General features: G+C 46.8%; 2 protein-coding genes across 4 annotated transcripts in view; one reads left to right on the forward strand and one right to left on the reverse strand.

The window, feature by feature from the left end:
* Positions 1 to 22231, forward strand: part of LOC135549808 (receptor-type tyrosine-protein phosphatase U-like) — a 291896-nt gene that overhangs the window by 26414 nt on the left and 243251 nt on the right. The window lies entirely within an intron of this gene.
* Positions 17661 to 18647, reverse strand: LOC135548975 (intelectin-like). Its single transcript, XM_064979047.1, has one exon. The coding sequence runs from the start codon at positions 18645 to 18647 to the stop codon at positions 17661 to 17663; it is 987 nt and encodes a 328-aa protein (XP_064835119.1).

A 22231-nucleotide genomic window follows, 5' to 3' on the forward strand; every position in this document is an offset into this window, starting at 1 on the left:
TGAGATAGAGGCTCGGGTTCTGGAAAGGGTACATGGGGGAATGGGATGGACTACTGGGGCTGTGGGGATGGGGCTCTCCCAGTGTGGAGGAACCCTGATTCAGGAGTGACCTCCAGCTGAATTTTGAGTACAGGGAGGGGCTGGGATACTACATGGGGCTCTGGCAAGGGAAGGCTAGAGGGCAATGGACCTCTCTCTTTGATGGCGCTGCATCAGACACCGATAGGGCTTAGGGAGAACTGCTGGAGTGGGCTTGAAAGGATGATTGATGCAGGCAAGGTGGACACCAAAGCAACTTTGAAGTGTGTGTGTGCATGTGTGCATGTGTGTGTTTTTGAGAGAAAATGTGTGTGGATTGACCTAGCCGGAGGCATGAATAAAGTTGAGGGTGTAATTGGTCAACAGTGTTAGAGAGAGACCGAAGATGTTAGACGGAGCTTTATTCTGTTTGTTTGGGGACTGATTTTAAGCCTGGTTAGGATGCAAATCTAAAATCCAGAGTTCTTTTCTCTTGTCAGACTTTGCAAGACAACGCTGAAGGGTTTTAATGAATAGGTCCGAAGGTACCCATGACCCCCTCACACTCTGACAGCCAGCAATAATGATGTTGACATGTCAAATATGCTTGTGAGGAAAATGCTATTCTGAGCAATCGCCTTCAACCCTATGAAAAACAAAATTCCTGTAGTTGGGGAGGGGGTAGCTGATCTGGGAAGAGGGACCCCAGCACTTTCAGGCCGGTTAGGCAGCTGAAGTTATCCGGGATAGTGAAGGTGTGTGTGTATATGGGTGTGTATATACACATCCACTAAGGTAGACTTGTGGGTTCATTGCTGTTGGACTGGTGTAGCAGGGTTTTGTTCAGGACTTGGTTTCAGGGTGTGAGTCCATTCAGAGGCGAGACCGCCGGCTCTGGGATTTATTCCCGGCAAGTGAGCTAGAGTTAGCAGCAAGCGGAGCTGTGTTTGCCTGTATGAGGGGCTGGGGCTAGGGCTGGGGCTGGGGCTGGGGCTAGGGATAGGGCTGGGGCTAGGGCTGGGGCTAGGGCTGGGGCTAGGGCTGGGGCTTCGCTGGAGGATTCAAGCTATATCCGAACAAGGGAGCACCACGCTCCAACTGAGAGACGAGTGCAGGGAAGCGGGACTGTACGCTCTCTCATTATCAGAGTCTACAGGATAGAGGAAGAGAGATGGAGACAGAGATGGAGAGAGGGAGGTGGTACGAGGAAGATAAAGAGCAGTAGATTAGGGAAAAGAAGGAAATATAGAAGGAAAGCGGGACTGAGAGAAAGTGAAATGGAGAGATGAGGGACAGTGATTTTGTTAGGTCAGGGAGGCTGTTGTTTTCTATGAACACAGAAGAGCCTCTGTCTCCAGCTGCAGACTTCTAACCTCCAGTCCCTTGTCTGTCGCAGAGCCGCCCCCCAAAGGAGGTAGACTGGAACCTAGCTAAACCTCAAAGAAGCAGCTCTTTTTTAAGCCAGAATATTCTACTTGTCTCACTCTCCTTCACTCATTAGTGTAGGGAACTGTGATATCTCTCAAGGCAGTGGACAGTTTTAGAAACAGAAGTAATTTGTCAGAATATGATTTTGCAGGAGGCACCCGCTTTGATTTGTCACTTGGTTGGGTCCTTCATTCAGTACATTTGCAGTTGAGGCGACTGGTAGACTTTTTAATAAGGTGACAGTTTTTATTTCCGGTGAGATAGTGACTATTTTTATGTCTGTGTGTGTAGTTTTGAAACACAGTGAGGACCTGCAGCCTGTTCTTGTTCCTGGCCCTTCCTTCCTCAGTGTGCGTTTGTGTGTTCGTGATTCTGTGTGTGTAATTCTCTCCTGGCCCCTTGCCTTCCTCTGTCTTCTGTCTCACTATAAGAAACGCCAATGGGAGTGCCTGTGTGTTACCCATGGGAAAGAGTTGAGCTACACTTCATTCTCACAGACCAGGTGTCAAGACAAAGCGCAGCTGCAGCAAATCTGCATCAAACCATCTTTAGTGTGAATATGTGTGTATCCGTGTGTGTATCCGTGTGTGTGTCCGTGTGTGTGTAGTTTGGCTGGTGCAAAATTCTGTCTTATCTCTGTTTCAGGGTTAGTGATGATGAATGAGAGGAGATCATGGTTGGTCTTCAGACTCTGTAGTGTTTCTTTAGCCTGCCTGGAGCGTGACCTTGAAGAGAACCAGCAGATAGATAGATACGCTTTTCACCTCTGTAATTGATGTTCTCTGTGCTTGCTCTCTCACCTCTGTAGCCACGCCACAATGGCACCCTATTCCCTATGTAGTGCACTACTTTTGTCAAGGGCCATGTAGGGAATAGAGTGCCATTTGGGACGCAAGCTGTAGCAGAGTTGAAGTGGAGCAGTGGTCCATGTAACCGAACCAGACCTGGGGCTAATGGGCAAATGCGTCTGTCAAACACTAATAATAGTCAGAAGTTTTAAGTTACGCTCTATTTATCTTGGAATTTGTCCTCTTGAGACTATTCCACTGTTGAAATGTTTCCGGTCCAACTAAATCAAGCACAGTTCAAGTATGAAAGTATTTGACCTGTGCTGTGACCTTCAGAATGTTGTTATTAAGAATGCATCAAGCTTTTAGTCAACAAACAATCTCTCTGAGTGATTTTTCTAGTTGACCAAGTGCCACCCTTGAGTCAGGCCTTGTCAGTCTCACCCTTACTAGATTATTCAGCCTCTAAGGGCTCAGTCACAATAGGAGGTAATTAGAAGGCTCCTGTGGGATCCAGAGCTCTCAGCCTCTCTGATACTACTCTGGTTGTGTCCCAAATGGCACCTATTCCCTACACCCTCGCCCTATGGGTCCTGGTCAAAAGTAGTGCACTACATAAGGAATAGGGTGCCATTTGGGACTCTATACTCTATCTCTTTGCTGCTGTGGGTTGCAGGGTAGCCTAGTGGTTAGAGCGTTGGACTAGTAACCGAAAGGTTGCAAGGTCGAATCCCCAAGCTGACAAGGTAAAAATCTGTTGTTCTGGCCCTGAACAAGGCAGTTAACCCACTGTTCCTAGGCTGTCATTGAAAATAGGAATTTGTTCCTAACTGACTTGCCTAGTTAAATTAAAACGTGTCGTCAGTAAGCTGCTGTGTGGTGACTGTTCAGTCCCAAAAATACTGGTGCACCAAACTTGTTGTTAACTCCTACTTTCTGTTTCACGTGATGTGTGTGTCCAGTTGAATAACACAAGTCGATAGAGGATCAGTAGCATGGTGTCTTTCCCACACAAGGCTCTCTTGTGAGTGTGTGACACCAGATTCTTTAGGATCAGTAGCTCATTAGTGTTGTGTTGGTCCTCATCGATCCAGACCGCTGCTAGAGCCACATTGCTGCTGCCCTCCGGGTCCCTCCAGACAACTACTGCTGACCACTGCTAAATGCTGCTTCCCTCCGAGTCTCTCCAGACTACTACTGCTGACCACTGCTAACTGCAGCTGCCCTCCGAGTCCCTCCAGACTACTACTGCTGACCACTGCTACCTGCTACTGCCCTCCGAGTCCCTCCAGACTGCTGCTGCCCTCCGAGTCCCTCCAGACTACTACTGCTAAATGCTGCTGCCCTCCGAGTCCCTCCAGACTACTACTGCTGACCACTGCTGACCACTGCTAAATGCTGCTGCCCTCCGAGTCCCCTCAAACTACCACTGCTAAATGCTGCTTCCCTCCGAGTCCCTCCAGACTACTACTGCTGACCACTGCTAAATGCTGCTGCCCTCCGAGTCCCTCCAGACTACTACTGCTAAATGCTGCTGCCCTCCGAGTCCCCCCAGACTACTACTGCTAAATGCTGCTGCCCTCCGAGTCCCCCCAGACTACTACTGCTAAATGCTGCTTCCCTCCAGACTACTACTGCTGACCACTGCTCAATGCTGCTGCCCTCCGAGTCCCTCCAGACTACTACTGCTGACCACTGCTAAATGCTGCTGCCCTCCGAGTCCCCCCAGACTACTACTGCTGACCACTGTTAAATGCTGCTTCCCTCCAGACTACTACTGCTGACCACTGCTCAATGCTGCTGCCCTCCGAGTCCCTCCAGACTACTACTGCTGACCACTGCTAACTGCTACTGCCCTCCGAGTCCCTCCAGATTACTACTGCTGACCACTGCTAACTGCTACTGCCCTCCGAGTCTCTCCAGACTACTACTGCTGACCACTGCTAAATGCTACTGCCCTCTCTCTAGCCCCTCGGGACTACTACTGCTGACCACTGCTAAATGCTACTGCCCTCCGAGTCCCTCCAGACTACTACTGCTGACCACTGCTGACTGCTACTGCCCTCCGAGTCTCTCCAGACTACTACTGCTGACCACTGCTAAATGCTACTGCCCTCCAAGTCCCTCCAGACTACTACTGCTGACCACTGCTAACTGCTACTGCCCTCCAAGTCCCTCCAGACTACTACTGCTGACCACTGCCAAATGCTGCTTCCCTCCAGACTACTACTGCTGACCACTGCTAACTGCTACTGCCCTCCGAGTCCCTCCAGACTACTACTGCTGACCACTGCTAAATGCTACTGCCCTCCGAGTCCCTCCAGACTACTACTGCTGACCACTGCTAAATGCTGCTTCCCTCCAGACTACTACTGCTGACCACTGCTGACTACTACTGCCCTCCAAGTCCCTCCAGACAACTACTGCTGACCACTGCTAAATGCTACTGCCCTCCGAGTCCCTCCAGACTACTACTGCTGACCACTGCTAAATGCTACTGCCCTCCGAGTCCCTCCAGACAACTACTGCTGACCACTGCTAACTGCTTCTGCTCTCCGAGTCCCACCAGACTACTACTGCTGACCACTGCTAAATGCTGCTGCCCTCCGAGTCCCTCCACACTGCTCCTGCTGACCACTGCTAAATGCTACTGCCCTCCGAGTCCCTCCAGACTACTACTGCTGACCACTGCTAAATGCTACTGCCCTCCGAGTCCCTCCAGGCTACTACTGCTGACCACTGCTAAATGCTACTGCCCTCCGAGTCCCTCCAGACTACTACTGCTGACCACTGCTAAATGCTACTGCCCTCCGAGTCCCTCCAGACTACTACTGCTGACCACTGCTAAATGCTACTGCCCTCTGAGTCCCGTCAGACTACTACTGCTGACCACTGCTAAATGCTGCTTCCCTCCAGACTACTACTGCTGACCACTGCTAAATGCTACTGCCCTCCGAGTCCCTCCAGACTACTACTGCTGACCACTGCTAAGTGCTACTGCCCTCCGAGTCCCTCCAGGCTACTACTGCTGACCACTGCTAAATGCTACTGCCCTCCGAGTCCCTCCAGACTACTACTGCTGAACACTGCTAAATGCTACTGCCCTCCGAGTCCCTCCAGACTACTACTGCTGATCACTGCTAAATGCTACTGCCCTCCGAGTCCCTCCAGACTACTACTGCTGACCACTGCTAAATGCTACTGCCCTCCGAGTCCCTCCTGACTACTACAGCTGACCACTGCTAAATGCTACTGCCCTCCAAGTCCCTCCAGACTACTACTGCTGACCACTGCTAACTGCTACTGCCCTCCAAGTCCCTCCAGACTACTACTGCTGACCACTGCCAAATGCTGCTTCCCTCCAGACTACTACTGCTGACCACTGCTAACTGCTACTGCCCTCCGAGTCCCTCCAGACTACTACTGCTGACCACTGCTAACTGCTACTGCCCTCCGAGTCCCTCCAGACTACTACTGCTGACCACTGCTAAATGCTGCTTCCCTCCAGACTACTACTGCTGACCACTGCTGACTACTACTGCCCTCCAAGTCCCTCCAGACAACTACTGCTGACCACTGCTAATTGCTTCTGCTCTCCGAGTCCCACCAGACTACTACTGCTGACCACTGCTAAATGCTGCTGCCCTCCGAGTCCCTCCACACTGCTCCTGCTGACCACTGCTAAATGCTACTGCCTTCCGAGTCCCTCCAGGCTACTACTGCTGACCACTGCTAAATGCTACTGCCCTCCGAGTCCCTCCAGACTACTACTGCTGACAACTGCTAAATGCTACTGCCTTCCGAGTCCCTCCAGGCTACTACTGCTGACCACTGCTAAATGCTACTGCCCTCCGAGTCCCTCCAGACTACTACTGCTGACCACTGCTAAATGCTACTGCCCTCCGAGTCCCTCCAGACTACTACTGCTGACCACTGCTAAATGCTACTGCCCTCCGAGTCCCTCCTGACTACTACTGCTGACCACTGCTAAATGCTACTGCCCTCCGAGTCCCTCCAGACTACTACTGCTGACCACTGCTAAGTGCTACTGCCCTCTCTCTAGCCCCTCGGGACTACTACTTAACTCTGAGTCTAGTCTACTCTCAACCACACAGGCCAGGGGGAGGAGGGATGGAGTGAAGGAGGGGATGAGGGACGGATGAAAGGATTCTTGGGCTACGTTCAGAGGAGTTTAGTTTGCCTGAGAGAACTGAAGCAAACGTTGTCTCAAGACTAGGGCCAAGCTATAGAGGAGAGCATGCAGACAGATACAGACAGACCCTCCTCCAAAACCCCCACTGCACCCCTCTTAGCCTGGCTGACCTGGTGCCACCACTGCTGCTGCTGGTGGGGAGAACGGAACAGAACAGCTGACGTGACAGAGCAGCCATCAGAGGAGCTGTCAGCCAGGCTCTTATGGCCGACTCTATCCTCTGATGCTCAGCCACACTGACAGGGGAAAACATGTCAAACAAACACTCACTAATACCCCCTGTCCCTGTCTGTCCCTGTCTCTAACAGCTCTCCTGTCTGTCTGTCTGTCTGTCTGTCTGTCTGTCTGTCTGCCTGTCTGTCTCTAACAGTTCTCCTGTCTGCCTGTCTGTCTGTCTGTCTGTCTGTCTGTCTGTCTGCCTGTCTGTCTCTAACAGTTCTCCTGTCTGCCTGTCTGTCTGCCTGTCTGTCTGTCTGTCTGTCTGTCTGTCTCTAACAGTTCTCCTGTCTGCCTGTCTGTCTGCCTGTCTGTCTGTCTCTAACAGTTCTCCTGTCTGCCTGTCTGCCTGCCTGTCTGTCTGTCTGTCTGTCTGTCTGTCTGTCTGTCTGTCTGTCTGTCTCTAACAGTTCTCCTGTCTGCCTGTCTGCCTGTCTACCTGTCTGCCTGTCTACCTGTCTGCCTGTCTGTCTCTAACAGCTCGTCTGTCTGTCTGTCTGTCTGTCTGTCTGTCTGTCTGTCTGTCTGTCTGTCTGTCTGTCTGTCTGTCTGTCTCTAACAGCTCTCCTGTCTGCCTGTCTGCCTGTCTGCCTGTCTGTCTCTAACAGCTCGTCTGTCTGTCTGTCTGTCTGTCTGTCTGTCTGTCTGTCTGTCTGTCTGTCTGTCTGTCTCTAACAGCTCTCCTGTCTGCCTGTCTGCCTGTCTGCCTGTCTGCCTGTCTGTCTCTAACAGCTCGTCTGTCTGTCTGTCTGTCTGTCTGTCTGTCTGTCTGTCTGTCACAGCTATCCTCTCTCTCCCTTTCTGTCTCTCTGTTTGTCCCTCTCCTGCTATTACAGTCAATGCTGACTGAGAGGGAAAAACAACCCCTCAACAACAAATAACAACTCTTTCTCTGAGTCATAGTATCAATGTAAAGTCCCCACCCTGAAGAGCGTGTATGTGTGCGTTCATGAGTGTGAACAGTAACAGTCCTCACTATAGAAATTCAGCCTTTCGTGTTAATGTTCCAGTTATCATTCAAACCTGAGGGAGGAGACATTAAAGCCAAACGATCTTGTTGTAGCATCCTGTGCATGACCACTCTCCCTAATGCTGCCCCCTTCTTACACACACACACACACACACACACACACACACACACACACACACACACACACACACACACACACACACACACACACACACACACACACACACACACACACACACACACACACACACACACACACCCCTCACAGGCTTGGCAGCAGAGTTACCCTGTCTTTATTTACATGGTTTGGGGCGAAGGGAATTACGAGCATGTCCACAGGCCCTGATCGTACCCCATGCATGACTGGCATTCATGTGCTTGGCAGCTAAACAGCAGGGGTGATGCAGGGAGGAACGCTGTGTGTTTGTGTGTGTGCGTGTGTGCGCGTCACATTCCCTCCATTCTCAATCAGCGCTGGATAATCTAGGATTACTGGTGCTGCCTCCTTTCATCCTCTCATGGTGGCTGGTGTCTTTGTCTGAAAGACACAATGCTAATAGACACAGCCGTAGATAGGACCGTGTGTGTGTGTGTGTGTGTGTGTGTTTGTGTGTGTGAGAGAGAGAGACCGATGAGCACTGAATGTAAAGCCTGGAGATCCTAGAGGAGATGGGACACAGATCCTGGTTCTGTATGTCCAGCGAAGTTATTTGACATTATCTGCAGAGCTTTGGTACGAGCTGAGTGTTGTAATACAATTATGTAAGTCTGGTGTTGAAGAATGAATGGCTAGAAATGTATAAAAGTTGACTGATGTTTCTCCTGCCTAGGGTTGTGGTGGTCACGACATTTTGTCAGCCGGTGATTGTCAAGAAAATAACTGTCTGTTTCACGGTAATTGACCATTAATTTAAAAACACATTTAGCATCTTCTGGCTTCCACACACAGCCTACAAGCCACTTGTGCGGACCTTTGGAACATCTACATTTTAAAAAGTGTAAGGAATCCATGTAATATAGCCTATACCTTCACAATAAATCCATTACTTATTTTAGATCGGTCTGAAGAAGCATGATATGAAGCAAAAGCAGTCTATTTCAGAAGAAAATAGCAGCATACTCTGAGTTGTCCTTATGTTTGGTCCTGATTTGGCTATGCCAAATGGCTGTGGGCTACACTAGTTCATTTAGCAGACAAACTTTGCTAAGCATTCCGTGGCATTAATTTAAATTATTTTATAGTATGAGGAATACAATTGAACAAAACTGAATAAAATAGAAAGGATATTTTCTCCAAATGATTTGAGAGAGTGCGGACATGCGGCTATTCTGTGCTGAGCGGTTAACAACAAAGTATGTACTCCTATATGCTTAATTCAGAGTTAGTAATGTACCTTTAGTTGTTCTACAAACATTGGGCTATATGTTTAGATGTTTAATACATTGTAAGGCTGCATGATGCGACTAATGATGATTTCAAAAAAGTCACTTGAAAGGCATGAGCTCTGCATTGTTTTTTTGCGCAGGCTGTTCACACTTCATCATTCTCTCATTCACAATTCGAGAAGCACCTGATAATGCTTTGAATTTCCCGGCGGTATCCCCTTTGTGTGGAAATAATATACCCTAAAAAGAATCCATGCCTTTTGCAGCCCTTCTCCCTGAGTGCTGCCTGTTCTGAAACACTTCTCACTCACACGGCTCTCCATCACGTGATCTTTTTTTTCTCACAGGCTACAAGTAAAGACAGGCACATCAGGGGACACAACTGCATGGGTCCTTATCCAATTCCGAGGTGCATATTGAATATATTAAAAGAACTGTCCACATTTAGTTTTCGTCATCCAACAAGATGAGTAGGCCTAACGAACAGCAAAAGCACTAGCCTATGTCAATCTACTATCCCCCATAGTACAATAAATAAGTAAATAAATATTCCAAACATATTTTGGGACAGTTGGTGGATGCGATAGATCCCAAATTTAATACAACCCTTGTCATGCATAGTCCCCCTCAGGTGCTCGAGATCGCCAGTCTGCTGATTTATTATGCACTCCTGTCACCATCGTTACGCGCACCAGCGTCTCATCAGACTCACCTGGACTCCATCACCTTCCTGATTACCTTCCCTATATCTGTCACCCCCTTGGATCTTTGCCTAGGTGTTATTGTTTCTGTTCCAGTGTTCATCACTGTACGCTACCCATGTTTCTTGTTTTGTTCTATGTTTGTTTATTTATTAAATACACTCCCTGAACTTGCTTCCCGACTCCCAGCGTACACGTTACAACCCCTAGCACCTCCCCCCAAAAAATGTACGATTTGAGGCTAACGCAACAGATCAGAATGTTTAGCTTAAAATGATGATAAACTATCAGCCTATTTCTTCACATTATAAGAACAGCAATGCCCACGCGGCAGTAGATTATAAGTGAAAATGTTACATTAGTGGGAAAACACCATTATCAAAAGTGACCGCAAATGCAGTTATGCATGTAATGCTTTTATTGTAAAGGTGCATTTTTATGGTGAAAATGATCTTCCCCAAACTTGAAACTCGTGCTGCTTATGTCTGCCAGTTAGGCTCCACACACCTTGTAAAGCGGATTCATGTGCCTAATTTTAAGAAGTAATTTGGTCACTTTAGTTGTGATACCAACCTTATCAAAACATATAGGCATACAGGCTATAGGCTACATGAGGTGTGCGACTATGATAAGATGAAATAAGCCATTATTTCTTGCCTTAAGCTGAGCATCATTCACAAGTGATAATATATCATTCACAAGTGATAGGCTAATATTGTCACCCATCAGACTATTCTTTATGTAATCTTGTCTTTACATATACTAAATAATATGTGTGAAATCCGTTTTGATTTAGAATGGACCATTGTCATGCATCTGTTTTAAAACAGGGGCAGGTGAAAAAATACATGTAATCTCTGCACTTAAATAGGTAATGGAGGACGCTTTTCCTGTAGTTCACTTTAATACCAACCAGGTAGGCTATACTCCTGTTGTAAAGATAAGCAATGTTCTTAATATTTGCTTAATATTAGGAAAGTTGAGAAATAAATACAGTAGGCCTAGCCTATAGAAATCTAAAGGGATCCTCCTCTTTTTAATAGAGGCCATCACTCTGTTCTCTCGTGCTATTACATAGCCTATAGAAATGTTACGCAACATGAACTCATGGGCTCTCATGAAGTGTTAGATTAGATTTTTGATTTAATTTTCATTGATGCCAGAGTGATTAGAGGGACAATAGAGTGCTGAGTACCTGGCCGTTAGCAAGTTTGGTAGGCTACTAATGACCATCAGCAGCTTCAGAGCTTGAAGAGACCTAATTACCATGACTAATCGTTCACGTTAAATTTGACTGCCTTTATGACATGTGACCACCGGTGTGGTGGTAATACGGTCGCCGCAACAGCCCTACTCCTACCTTTCATGTAGTTCTGACTATGATTTCACTTTCTCAAAGGGTAATGACTCAGTATCACTATAACTGTGTGGAATGCCTTAAATCAGCAGTGTCAAACTCATTCCATGGAGGCCAGAGTGTCTGCTGGTTTTTGCTTTTGCTTTACAATAATTTTATTTTTTTATTTTTTTATTTTACCTTTATTTAACCAGGCAAGTCAGTTAAGAACAAATTATTTTTTTCAATTGTAATTTACTAGCCTGTTCAACCTCTCTTTCATATCGTCTGAGATCCCCAAGGATTGGAAAGCTGCCGCAGTCATCCCCCTCTTCAAAGGGGGAGACACCCTGGACCCAAACTGTTACAGACCTATATCCATTCTGCCTTGCCTATCTAAGGTCTTCGAAAGCCAAGTCAACAAACAGGTCACTGACCATCTCGAATCCCACCATACCTTCTCCGCTATGCAATCTGGTTTCCAAGCCGGTCACGGGGGCACCTCAGCCACACTCAAGGTACTAAACGACATCATAACCACCATCGATAAAAGACAGTACTGTGCAGCCGTCTTCATCGACCTTGCCAAGGCTTTCGACTCTGTCAATCACCATATTCTTATCGGCAGACTCAGTAGCCTCGGTTTTTCGGATGACTGCCTTGCCTGGTTCACCAATTACTTTGCAGACAGAGTTCAGTGTGTCAAATCGGAGGGCATGCTGTCCGGTCCTCTGGCAGTCTCTATGGGGGTCCCACAGGGTTCAATTCTCGGGCCGACTCTTTTCTCTGTATATATCAATGATGTTGCTCTTGCTGCGGGCGATTCCCTGATCCACCTCTACGCAGACGACACCATTCTATATACTTTCGGCCCGTCATTGGACACTGTGCTATCTAACCTCCAAACGAGCTTCAATGCCATACAACACTCCTTCCGTGGCCTCCAACTGCTCTTAAACGCTAGTAAAACCAAATGCATGCTTTTCAACCGATCGCTGCCTGCACCCGCTTGCCCGACTAGCATCACCACACTGGATAGTTCCGACCTTGAATATGTGGACACCTATAAGTACCTAGGTGTCTGGCTAGACTGCAAACTCTCCTTCCAGACCCATATCAAACATCTCCAATCGAAAATCAAATCAAGAGTCGGCTTTCTATTCCGTAACAAAGCCTCCTTCACTCACGCTGCCAAGCTTACCCTAGTAAAACTGACTATCCTACCGATCCTCGACTTCGGCGATGTCATCTACAAAATTGCTTCCAACACTCTTCTCAGCAAACTGGACGCAGTTTATCACAGTGCCATCCGTTTTGTCACTAAAGCACCTTATACTACCCACCACTGCGACTTGTATGCTCTAGTCGGCTGGCCCTCGCTACATATTCGTCGCAAGACCCACTGGCTCCAGGTCGTCTACAAGGCCATGCTAGGTAAAGCTCCGCCTTATCTCAGTTCACTGGTCACGATGGCAACACCCATCCGTAGCACGCGCTCCAGCAGGTGTATCTCACTGATCATCCCTAAAGCCAACACCTCATTCGGCCGCCTTTCGTTCCAGTACTCTGCTGCCTGTGACTGGAACGAATTGCAAAAATCGCTGAAGTTGGAGACCTTTATCTCCCTCACCAACTTCAAACATCAGCTATCTGAGCAGCTAACCGATCGCTGCAGCTGTACATAATCTATTGGTAAATAGCCCACCCATTTTCACCTACCTCATCCCCACAGTTTTTATTTATGTACTTTTCTGCTCTTTTGCACACCAATATCTCTACCTGTACATGATCATTTATCAATCCAGTGTTAATCTGCAATATTGTAATTATTCGCCTACCTCCTCATGCCTTTTGCACACATTGTATATAGACTCCCCTTTTTTTTCTACTGTGTTATTGACTTGTTAATTGTTTACTCCATGTGTAACTCTGTGTTGTCTGTTCACACTGCTATGCTTTATCTTGGCCAGGTCGCAGTTGTAAATGAGAACTTGTTCTCAACTAGCCTACCTGGTTAAATAAAGGTGAAATAAAAAAATAAAAAATAAAAAAACTAGTCCAACGCTCTAACCACTAGGCTACCCTGCCGCCCCAATTAAGACCTAGACAACCAGATGAGGGGAGTTCCTTATTAATTATTGTTCTTAATTCATCAGTCAAGTACAAGGAAGGGGCGAAAACCCGCAGACACTCGGCCCTCCATGGAATGAGATTGATCCTTAGATAATAAATTACCAGCCCTGTATGCATCGGTTCCACTTTGAACCTAAACAGCAAAAATAACCCACTTTTATCGTTATTCAGAGAAAAAGACATGAAACCACGTAGCAGTCATTATTGAATTTAAATGTGGCAAATTGTCTCTATTTTCTGTTCCAAATACAGTAATTATCTTTCCTCTGTGTGCAGCGTGCTATTGAGCGATGACAATAGGGGATTAACAGGGTTTCTAATTCTCTTCCCAAATCCACTTTAGCTAGGCTAGTGAGTCTGCAGCTGAGCTGGGGTTTATAGCTAGTGAGTCTGACTTGGGGCTCAACTAGGTTTATATCCCTCTCACACCACTGAGCTACTTCTGGCTAAAAGGAAGAGAGGAAGGGGGGGTGAGGGAAGGTGAGAGGGGAGGGAAGGGAGAGTGGTTGAGAGAGGAGGGAAGTGGGAGGGCAAGAGAGAAGAGGGGGTGAGGGAGGGAGGAAGGGTGAGAGAGAAGGGGGGTGAGAAGGGAAGGGGGGCGAGGGAGAGAGGAAGAAAGGGGAGGAAGGGAGAGGAGGGAAGGGGGCAGTAGGGCAAGAGAGGAGGGAAGGGGGAGGGAGGGCAAGAGAAGAGGGAAGGGGGATGGAGGGCGAGAGAGGAGGGAAGGGGGAGGGAGGGCAAGAGAGATGGGAAGGGGGAGGGAGGGCAAGAGAGGTGTGAAGGGGGCAGGCGGGTGGGAGAGGAGGGAAGGGGGCAGGCAGGCGGCCAGGAGAGGAGGGAAGGTAGCAGGCGGACGGGAGAGGAGAGGAGGGGGTGCGGGAGAGGAGGGAAGGGGGAGGGAGGGCAAGAGAGGAGGGAAGGGGGAGGGAGGGCGAGAGAGATGGGAAGGGGGAGGGAGGGCGAGAGAGGTGTGAAGGGAGCAGGCGGGTGGGAGAGGAGTGGAGATGAGGGAAGGGGGCAGGCAGGCGGCCAGGAGAGGAGGGAAGGTAGCAGGCGGACGGGAGAGGAGAGGAGGGGGTGCGGGAGAGGAGAGGAGGGAAGGGGGCAGGCGGGCGGGAGAGGAGAGGGGAGGGTGCGGGAGAGGAGAGAAGGGGGCAGGCGGGTGGGAGAGGAGGGAAGGGGGCGGGGGGCGGGCGGGAGAGGAAACTAGGGGAGGGGGCGGGAAAGGAGAGGATGGAAGGGGGCGGGAGAGGAGAGGATGGAAGGGGGCGGGAGGGGAGAGGGGTGGAGGGAAGGTGACAGGCGGGCAGAAGAGGAGAGGAGGGAAGGGGCGGGAGAGGAGAGGAGGGTAGGGGTCGGGCGGGCGGGAGAGGAGGGAAGGGGGCAGGCGGGAGAGTAGGGAAGGGGGCGAGCTGGAGAGGAGAGTAGGGAAGGGGGCGGGAGAGGAGAGTAGGGAAGGGGGCGGGAGAGTAGGGAAGGGGGCAGGAGAGGAGAGGAGGGAAGGGGACGGGAGAGGAGAGGAGGGAAGGGGGAAGGAGGATGAGGTGGGAGAGGAAGAAGGGATGGGGAGAGACAGAAAGAAGGGGACCATGACCCTGCCTTCTTTCTCCTCTGCAGTACTGACAGGTGGAAACCTGATGTACCAGGGTCATAATGTCTCTCCCCTGACACCCACACTATAGGACCCGTTCACCTATAGGTTGAGGACAGAGACTATAGGAACACTTTTCCTGCCAGCCAGGTAGAATACATCTACCTTCCTATCCCCCCTCCCTTCTTCTACTACCTCCTGAACCCTGAGAGTAGTGGCCAGATGGAGCGTTTAGCGACTATCTAATTAGTCCTCAGGCTTTGACACTCCCTCACTGTCTCATGTGTTTTTCCTCCCTCTCCATAGACCTCACTATCAGTTAGCTTCAGATTGGGCAAAGGTGCACATAACTCAGTGTCCTATGTATGTAACAGATGTTGATCGTACTCTCCTTGCGTTGTGTTTTGTCCAAATAAATCACCCCAGCCAGTGGTCCCAGTTGAGCGTTATTTATTATCTGCTGTTGTTACATAGGAAACAGCACGTTACTTGTGCAGGGCTTGATGATGTTGATGGCTGTCGATGGTATAATCTGTAGCTTGAAAACCACTGTGTTAGCAGTGGGCTTATGTGACCAGCATGCTAGCTAACACACTTATATACAGCAATCATATACCAAAGCACATCCCAGAAAGCCCCTCAATCCCTAACAGGTACCATATACCCACACATGTATAAATCAGCAATGTACAGCAAACTTGTTCGCACACATTGTAAAATATAACATGGAAAACAGTATTCAGAACCTGACCTTCTTCTTGCATCACATTTTCATTTGGATGAGACCTGATGTTGGCGATCTCCCCCTATCTGCAAGCGGGGCCAATCACAACATCATCGGAATTGTCATCGCAATTGAACCAACCAAGAAGAATGCTTGAACATTAAATACACCTTTCTTTAGAGGCAAGTGGAAACATAACCAACCCTGTTACATGTAGAGTTTGTATCCATGACCATGACATACATTGGGGTCAGTAATGATTGACACTTGACCAAGATGAGCAAAAATGACTGTATAAAATAAATAATTAAAATACTTTGCTGTATTGTATGCTTAAAAAAAATGGCAAATTATATCATTTTATACTAAGACAATTGCTCAGAGAAAGAGATTTTATTTAACAAGTAAATGTTTTTTATTAATCTCAGATTGACACTGTTTTCAATACCACACCTTGCCAGGATAACTGCACTGAGCCTTTTTCTAAAATGTTTTATGAGTTGGAGAACACATTGGGAGGGATCTAAGACCATTCCTCCATACAGAATCTTTCCAGATCCTTGATATCCTTTGTCTGTGGTTATTGACTGCTCTCTTCAATTCAAACCACAGGTTTTCAAAGGGTTTGAAGTCCAACATTATTGACACCCTTGATAAAGATGAGCAGTTAGTGTAAAATAATATAACTTCCCAATGTTTTGCTCATCTTTTATCAAGGGTATCGATCATTTCGGACCCCACTGTTACTCATCTTGAGAGATTGAGGTGTGTGTGTGTGTGTGTGTGTGTGTGTGTCAGGGTTCCCGCCGTAAGTAATGTGCTAGCCTGCAGGCTACCCCTGTGTTGCTTATCGGCGCTTCGATACACACACACACACACACACACACACACACACACACACACACACACACACACACACACACACACACACACACACACACACACACACACACACACACACACACACACACACACACACACACTGCTCTGTCACCACCATACATAAGACCTTCTGTCTATGCTCAGCCATTTGCCTATACTCGTGTGCATATGTGTGTTTGTGTACAGTTGTATGTGACTGTGATCCTAACACAAGGTGAGTGTGTTAGCCAGAACACCCTAGTTATGTGTCTTTTCCTCTGAGGGTGGTGGGAACATCTCTGGCTCTCAACCTCCCGGAAAGCTTCAACCAGGGAAACAGACCCAGAAATAATGATGCTGTACGGCCATGGACATTCTGAGACTCGGCTAGGCTGGCGGCTTTTCTTCTCTTCATCATTATGTCGCCTGCCGCCTCTTGGCTGTGTGTGTGTGTGTGTGTCCCAGAGGAGCGCCATTAGTTGGATACGATCATGTCAAGTGTCTTTCTTCAAGAGACAAACATGTTTTAATCTGACAGCCAGCAGCATGTACTGTATATCTACATTTCAAAACATCACATAGCTAGTCGTGTGAAAACACTGGGGTATCATTACAGCACTCAGAACATGTCCTCTCGATGTCCTCTCTATGTCCTATCTCCTCTGTCTCCCTCTCTCTCTCTCGCCTTCTCTCTTTTGCCTGATCTCTCTCTCTCTCTCTTTCTCTCTCTCTCTCTCCTTCTCTCTCTCCTTCTCCTTCTTAGAGAGATGGTGAGGAGGTATTCTATCTCATAGACAAAGTTCTGCCAAGGTCCCAGGGATTATGTTGGTTGTTGTAGGCAAAGATAGACCCATATGGAGGAGTAAGTTCACCTTAACCCACCCAGCAAAGAAAGATTCTGATGAAAAAGTACAGTAGGCTCATTTCATGCTCTCAAATCAATAGACTACTTTATTGCAGAAAGAAAGTTCAAACGCACACAATCCATACACAGACTTTCCAACCCCCATCACCCCAACACAACAGATGTCACAAAGTAGATTACAGTAACCTTACAGCATTTCAGTTATGACCCTCACGTGACATAATAATATTTAATGAGTGTATAAGACACACATCTTTTTATGACGCATGGAAAGGTTAATGCTTTATACTGTTTCTTTATAGCAATGGAATTAATAGAGAAAAACAAATAAAAGGTGTTACCAAAATGACTTTTAAATGTATAGTTTTAATCTGTACCCAAAAATCGTTCAATCAATAAAACAATCCCAAAAAAGTAAATGCATGGTGCATTAGCGGTAAAAGAGTAAGACAGCTGACTCAAGCATCTGTTTTGATGCACTAAAGCCTATATGGGTCCCATAGCCATTCCAGGCAAAGCCAGTGAAATCCCCACATTGAAGAGGGTTAGCCTCAGGGAAAAACCCACATTCACCTATACAGTAATGTTCAACATTACCACCTTTGGGTTTGACCCCAGAGCAGATGGCTGTGGCCGCCCGTTCATGGTTTATGGCTCTGAAACTGATGAAGCCTCCTTCAATCTCCCATCCAGAGTAAGGGCCGTATACATTTTTGGTAGACTCTTTGTCCCCAAGGTCATACACTATGGAAATGGAGGGTCCATTGTCGGACAGGTGTGCACCAACGTTGTACTCGACCGGGTAGCTGTGGAAGAGTTGGTACAGGTTTCCCCCATACAGATGGAGGAAGTGCCTGTCAGTGTGGTAGCGCATGATGGCGGCCAGGTTCCAGTGGTTGACCGGAGTGTTGTTGGGAACATGCCACACCGACATGTCTTCTGCTTCGATGTCGTAGTAGCCAGGATTCTTGAAGTCGTCGTCCGTGGCTGCCTCCACTGTTCCAAAAGTCTTCCTGTTTGCCCAGTTGCCTTCTCCTTGTGGCCAGTTGGCGTTGTTGCCCTGCTGGCTGGTCCAACGATCGCCCACCGTGCACTTCCCATAGATGTTGTTTTCATGCACGCTTGCCACCAGAGTCCAGCCGCCGCCCGCTGTGGTCATGTCGCAGAAGGTCTGGTAGACCACCCCAGTAGCTGTGGTCAGGTAGTACAGGCCGTTCTCAGTTTGACCATATTTATCCTTAACTTCCTTGCAGTTTCTGGCATTGAACTGAGCCCTATTTCTCAACTCATTAACTGTGACAACTTTTGGAGCACTTGCCTGCCCAACCTTCTTTACAGAATCAAGTGCTGAAGTGGTGGTGCATGTCTGAAGTAGCATCAGTAGAGGGATCGGCAGCAGAAAAGCCTGGTACCTCATGTCTGTTGTAGTGAGGTTTCAGTGAGGATCTGTTGAACCTTTTGCTTTCTTGAGGTACTTATATGTTAAGTCCTTGGCAATGCTCCAAATTCAATGTTTGATAAATGTTTTTAACAATGACATGCCTGACAAATGTGGTCATTTGCACTCATAGTCGAACAGATCTTTGCATACCTTGTGTGTAGAGATGAATAAAACACTGTGATGTGATCATTTAGGACAGTCCACATTAAACCAACATGTAGGCAGTAGGCAGCAGTAGTTTAATCTTCCTACATGGATATATCAACCAACAATATTTTTGTCACAATTTCTTTTAAGGTGCATATATTAGCCACTAATTAGTATTTTATAAGTGTATATACAAGTAGCTAATAAGGTCTTTATTATATCTTATTAGCAATAGATTAGGCCTTTTATTAATGGGTGCAATATGCAGAAATGGCTCAGCTGCTGGTTGCAAAAAATTCAAATAGTTGGCCTAATTTCAGTTTATGTGAGAAAACAAGCAGTCATTGTGTAGAGAATCATTGTACCGTCTAAACCATAACCAAAAACAAACGTTTAGAATGGGGAAAAATATAAATACCACACATAAAACAGATCTACGCTTCTTATACTTGCTTTCAATGCGAATTACAGATCTATAACTCATATATCTATGTGAATTTGGCCCGGCGGCCGCCGAAAAAGTTGTATATTGCAGCTTTAAGTATTTTTCTTTTTCAATCATGTGTTACTGGCCAATCCTTAATAAGCTCATTATTAGTCATAATAGAGACATATTAGGATTTAAAAAGGGGCAAGTTACACAACAAACATACTCTTAGTAAGCTGTCTCAATTTCGGACTAATAAGGACACAGTGCCTTAAAAATGTGCTCCCTTTTCTAAAGTGTAACCATGTTTTTACTTGCAAAAATATTGTCCAGAAATGACCTCATTGGACAGAATGGGTCACACCTCCCCACACCCTTGAGCAAAAGCATGTAATGTTTGTGTGAAACAAAGGATTTGTGTAGTATCATGAAATAAGACATTGATTCACCTTACAGTGCATTCGGAAAGGATTCAGACCCCTTCACTTTATTCACAATTTGTTACATTACAGCCTTCTTTTAAAATGGCTAAAAAAAATCCCTCATCAATCTACACACAATACCCTATAATGTCAATGTCAAATACTTACATAAGTATTCTGGATATTTACTCAGTACTTTGTTGAAGCACCTTTGGCAGCGATTACAACCTCGAGTCTTCTTGGGTTTGACTCTGCAAGCTTGGCACCCCTGTATTTGGGGAGTTTCTCCCATTCTTCTCTGCAGATCAAGCTGTCAGGTTTGATGGGGAGCATCGCTGTTCATGCATTTTCTTCCTCATCAATCTACACACAATACCCCGTAATGACAAAGCAAAAACAGGTATTTCGAAATGTTTGCAAATGTATTGAGAATAAAAAACATATTTACATAAGTATTCAGACCCTTTGCTATGAGACTCGAAATTGAGCTCAGGTGCATCCTGTTTCTATAGATCATCCTTAAAACCTTTTATGGATGCTTGTACCTGTACAGGAACCAAATCAGCGGAAATTCCAGAGCGCCAACTAATTGTACTCGATACAACTCAAACTTTCATTAAAACTCACATGCAAGTTACTCAATTAAAGCCACACTCGTTGTGAATATAGCCAACATGTCAGATTTGTAAAATGCTTTTCGGTGAAAGCATGAAAAGCTATTATCTGATAGCATGCAGCCCCCAGAAACACACAAATGGGACGAAAACAAAGAAATTAGCGTAGCCGGCACTACCCAAAACGCAGAAATAAAATATAAAACATTCATTACCTTTGACGAGCTTCTTTGTTGGCACTCCTATATGTCCCATAAACATCACAATTGGGTCTTTTTTTCGATTAAATCGGTCCATATATACCCAAAATGTCCATTTATGAACACCGAGAAATCCATGGAAAAAGTCACGTTTCCCAATGCAATGTCATTTTTAAAAATTCATATAGTTGCCTATAAACTTTGACAAAACACTTCAACCTACTTCTGTAATACAAGTTTAGGTATTAGTAAACGTTAATAAATGATCAAATTGATCACGGAGAGATCTGTATTCAATAGCTAAAAGTTTTCAAAACAAAGTCCATTTTTTCACCGACATTTTTTCCGGGTGCGCACCTGAAGACAGGATGTGCTATTCAGTGATCTGACCAAGGATAAAGGGACCTGGAAATCACAACACTGGCGACATCGTGTGGAAGCTGTAGGAATTACAAGCACAGTCCCATCATTTATGGCAAGCCATAGACAATACAGAGACTGGCGGATGGATTTTTTCTTAGTCGATTTTGTGATCAGGTTTCTTGCGATTTTGACCACGGAACTCATTCTGTTATAGTCACAGACACCATTGAACCAGTTATAGAAACTTCAGAGTGTTTTCTATGCACACATAGTAATCATATGCATATACTATATTCCTGGCATGAAAAGCAGGATGTTGAAATGTTGCGGGATTTTTACCAAAACGTTTCGAAAATTCGCTGCAGCCTAAACAGGTTTTAAGATGTTTCTACAACTTAATTGAAGTCCGCCTGTGGTAAATTAAATTGATTGGACATGATTTGGAAAGGCACACACATTTGTCAGAGCAAAAACCAAGCAGTGAGGTTGAAAGAGATGTCCATAGACCTCCAAGACAGGGTTGTGTCAAGGCACAGATCTGGGATAGAGTACAAAAATGTATGCAGCATTGACGGCCCCCAAGAACACAGTGGCCTCCATCATTCTTAAATGGAAGAAGTTTGGAACCACCAAGACACTTCTTAGAGCTGGCCGCCCTGCCAAACTGAGCAATCGGGGGAGAAGGGCCTTGGTCAGGTAGGTGACCAAGAACCCGATGGTCACTCTGACAACACTCCAGAGTTCGTCTGTGGAGATGGGAGAACCTTCCAGAAGGACGATCATCTCTGCAGCACTCCACCAATCAGTCAATATGGTAGAGTAGCCAGACGGAAGCCACTCCTCAGTAAAAGGCACATGGCAACCCGCTTGGAGTTTGCCCAAAGGCACCTAAAGGTCTCTCAGACCATGAGACACACGATTCTCTGGTCTGATGAAACCAATATTGAACTCTTTGGCCTGAATGCCTAGCATCATGTCTGGCGGAAACCAGGCCCGCTCTCATCACCTGGCCAATACCATCCCTACGGTGAAGTGTGGAGGTAGCATCATGCTGTTTTTCAGCGGCAGGGACTGGGAGTCTAGTAAGGATCGAGGGAAAGATGAAGGGAGCAAAGTACAAAGAGATCCTTAATGAAAACCTGCTCCAGAGCCCTCGGGATCTCAGACTGGGATAAAGGTTCTCCGTCCAACAGCACAACGACCCTAAGCACACAGCCAAGACAACACAAGATTGGCGTCAGGACAAATCTCTGAATGTCCTTGAGTGGCCCAGCCAGAGCCCGGATATGAACCCGATCTAACATCTCTGGAGAGACCTGAAAATATCTGTACAGCGATGCTCCCCATCTAACCTGACAGAGCGTGATCTGCAGAGAAGAATGGGAGA

This window comes from Oncorhynchus masou, chromosome 12, assembly GCF_036934945.1.
Source record: "Oncorhynchus masou masou isolate Uvic2021 chromosome 12, UVic_Omas_1.1, whole genome shotgun sequence".
Lineage (NCBI taxonomy): Eukaryota > Metazoa > Chordata > Actinopteri > Salmoniformes > Salmonidae > Oncorhynchus > Oncorhynchus masou.

Bases quoted from the DNA above. Each gene is read 5' to 3' on its own strand.
- LOC135548975 (XM_064979047.1), bottom strand. From the start codon at position 18,647: ATGAGGTACCAGGCTTTTCTGCTGCCGATCCCTCTACTGATGCTACTT.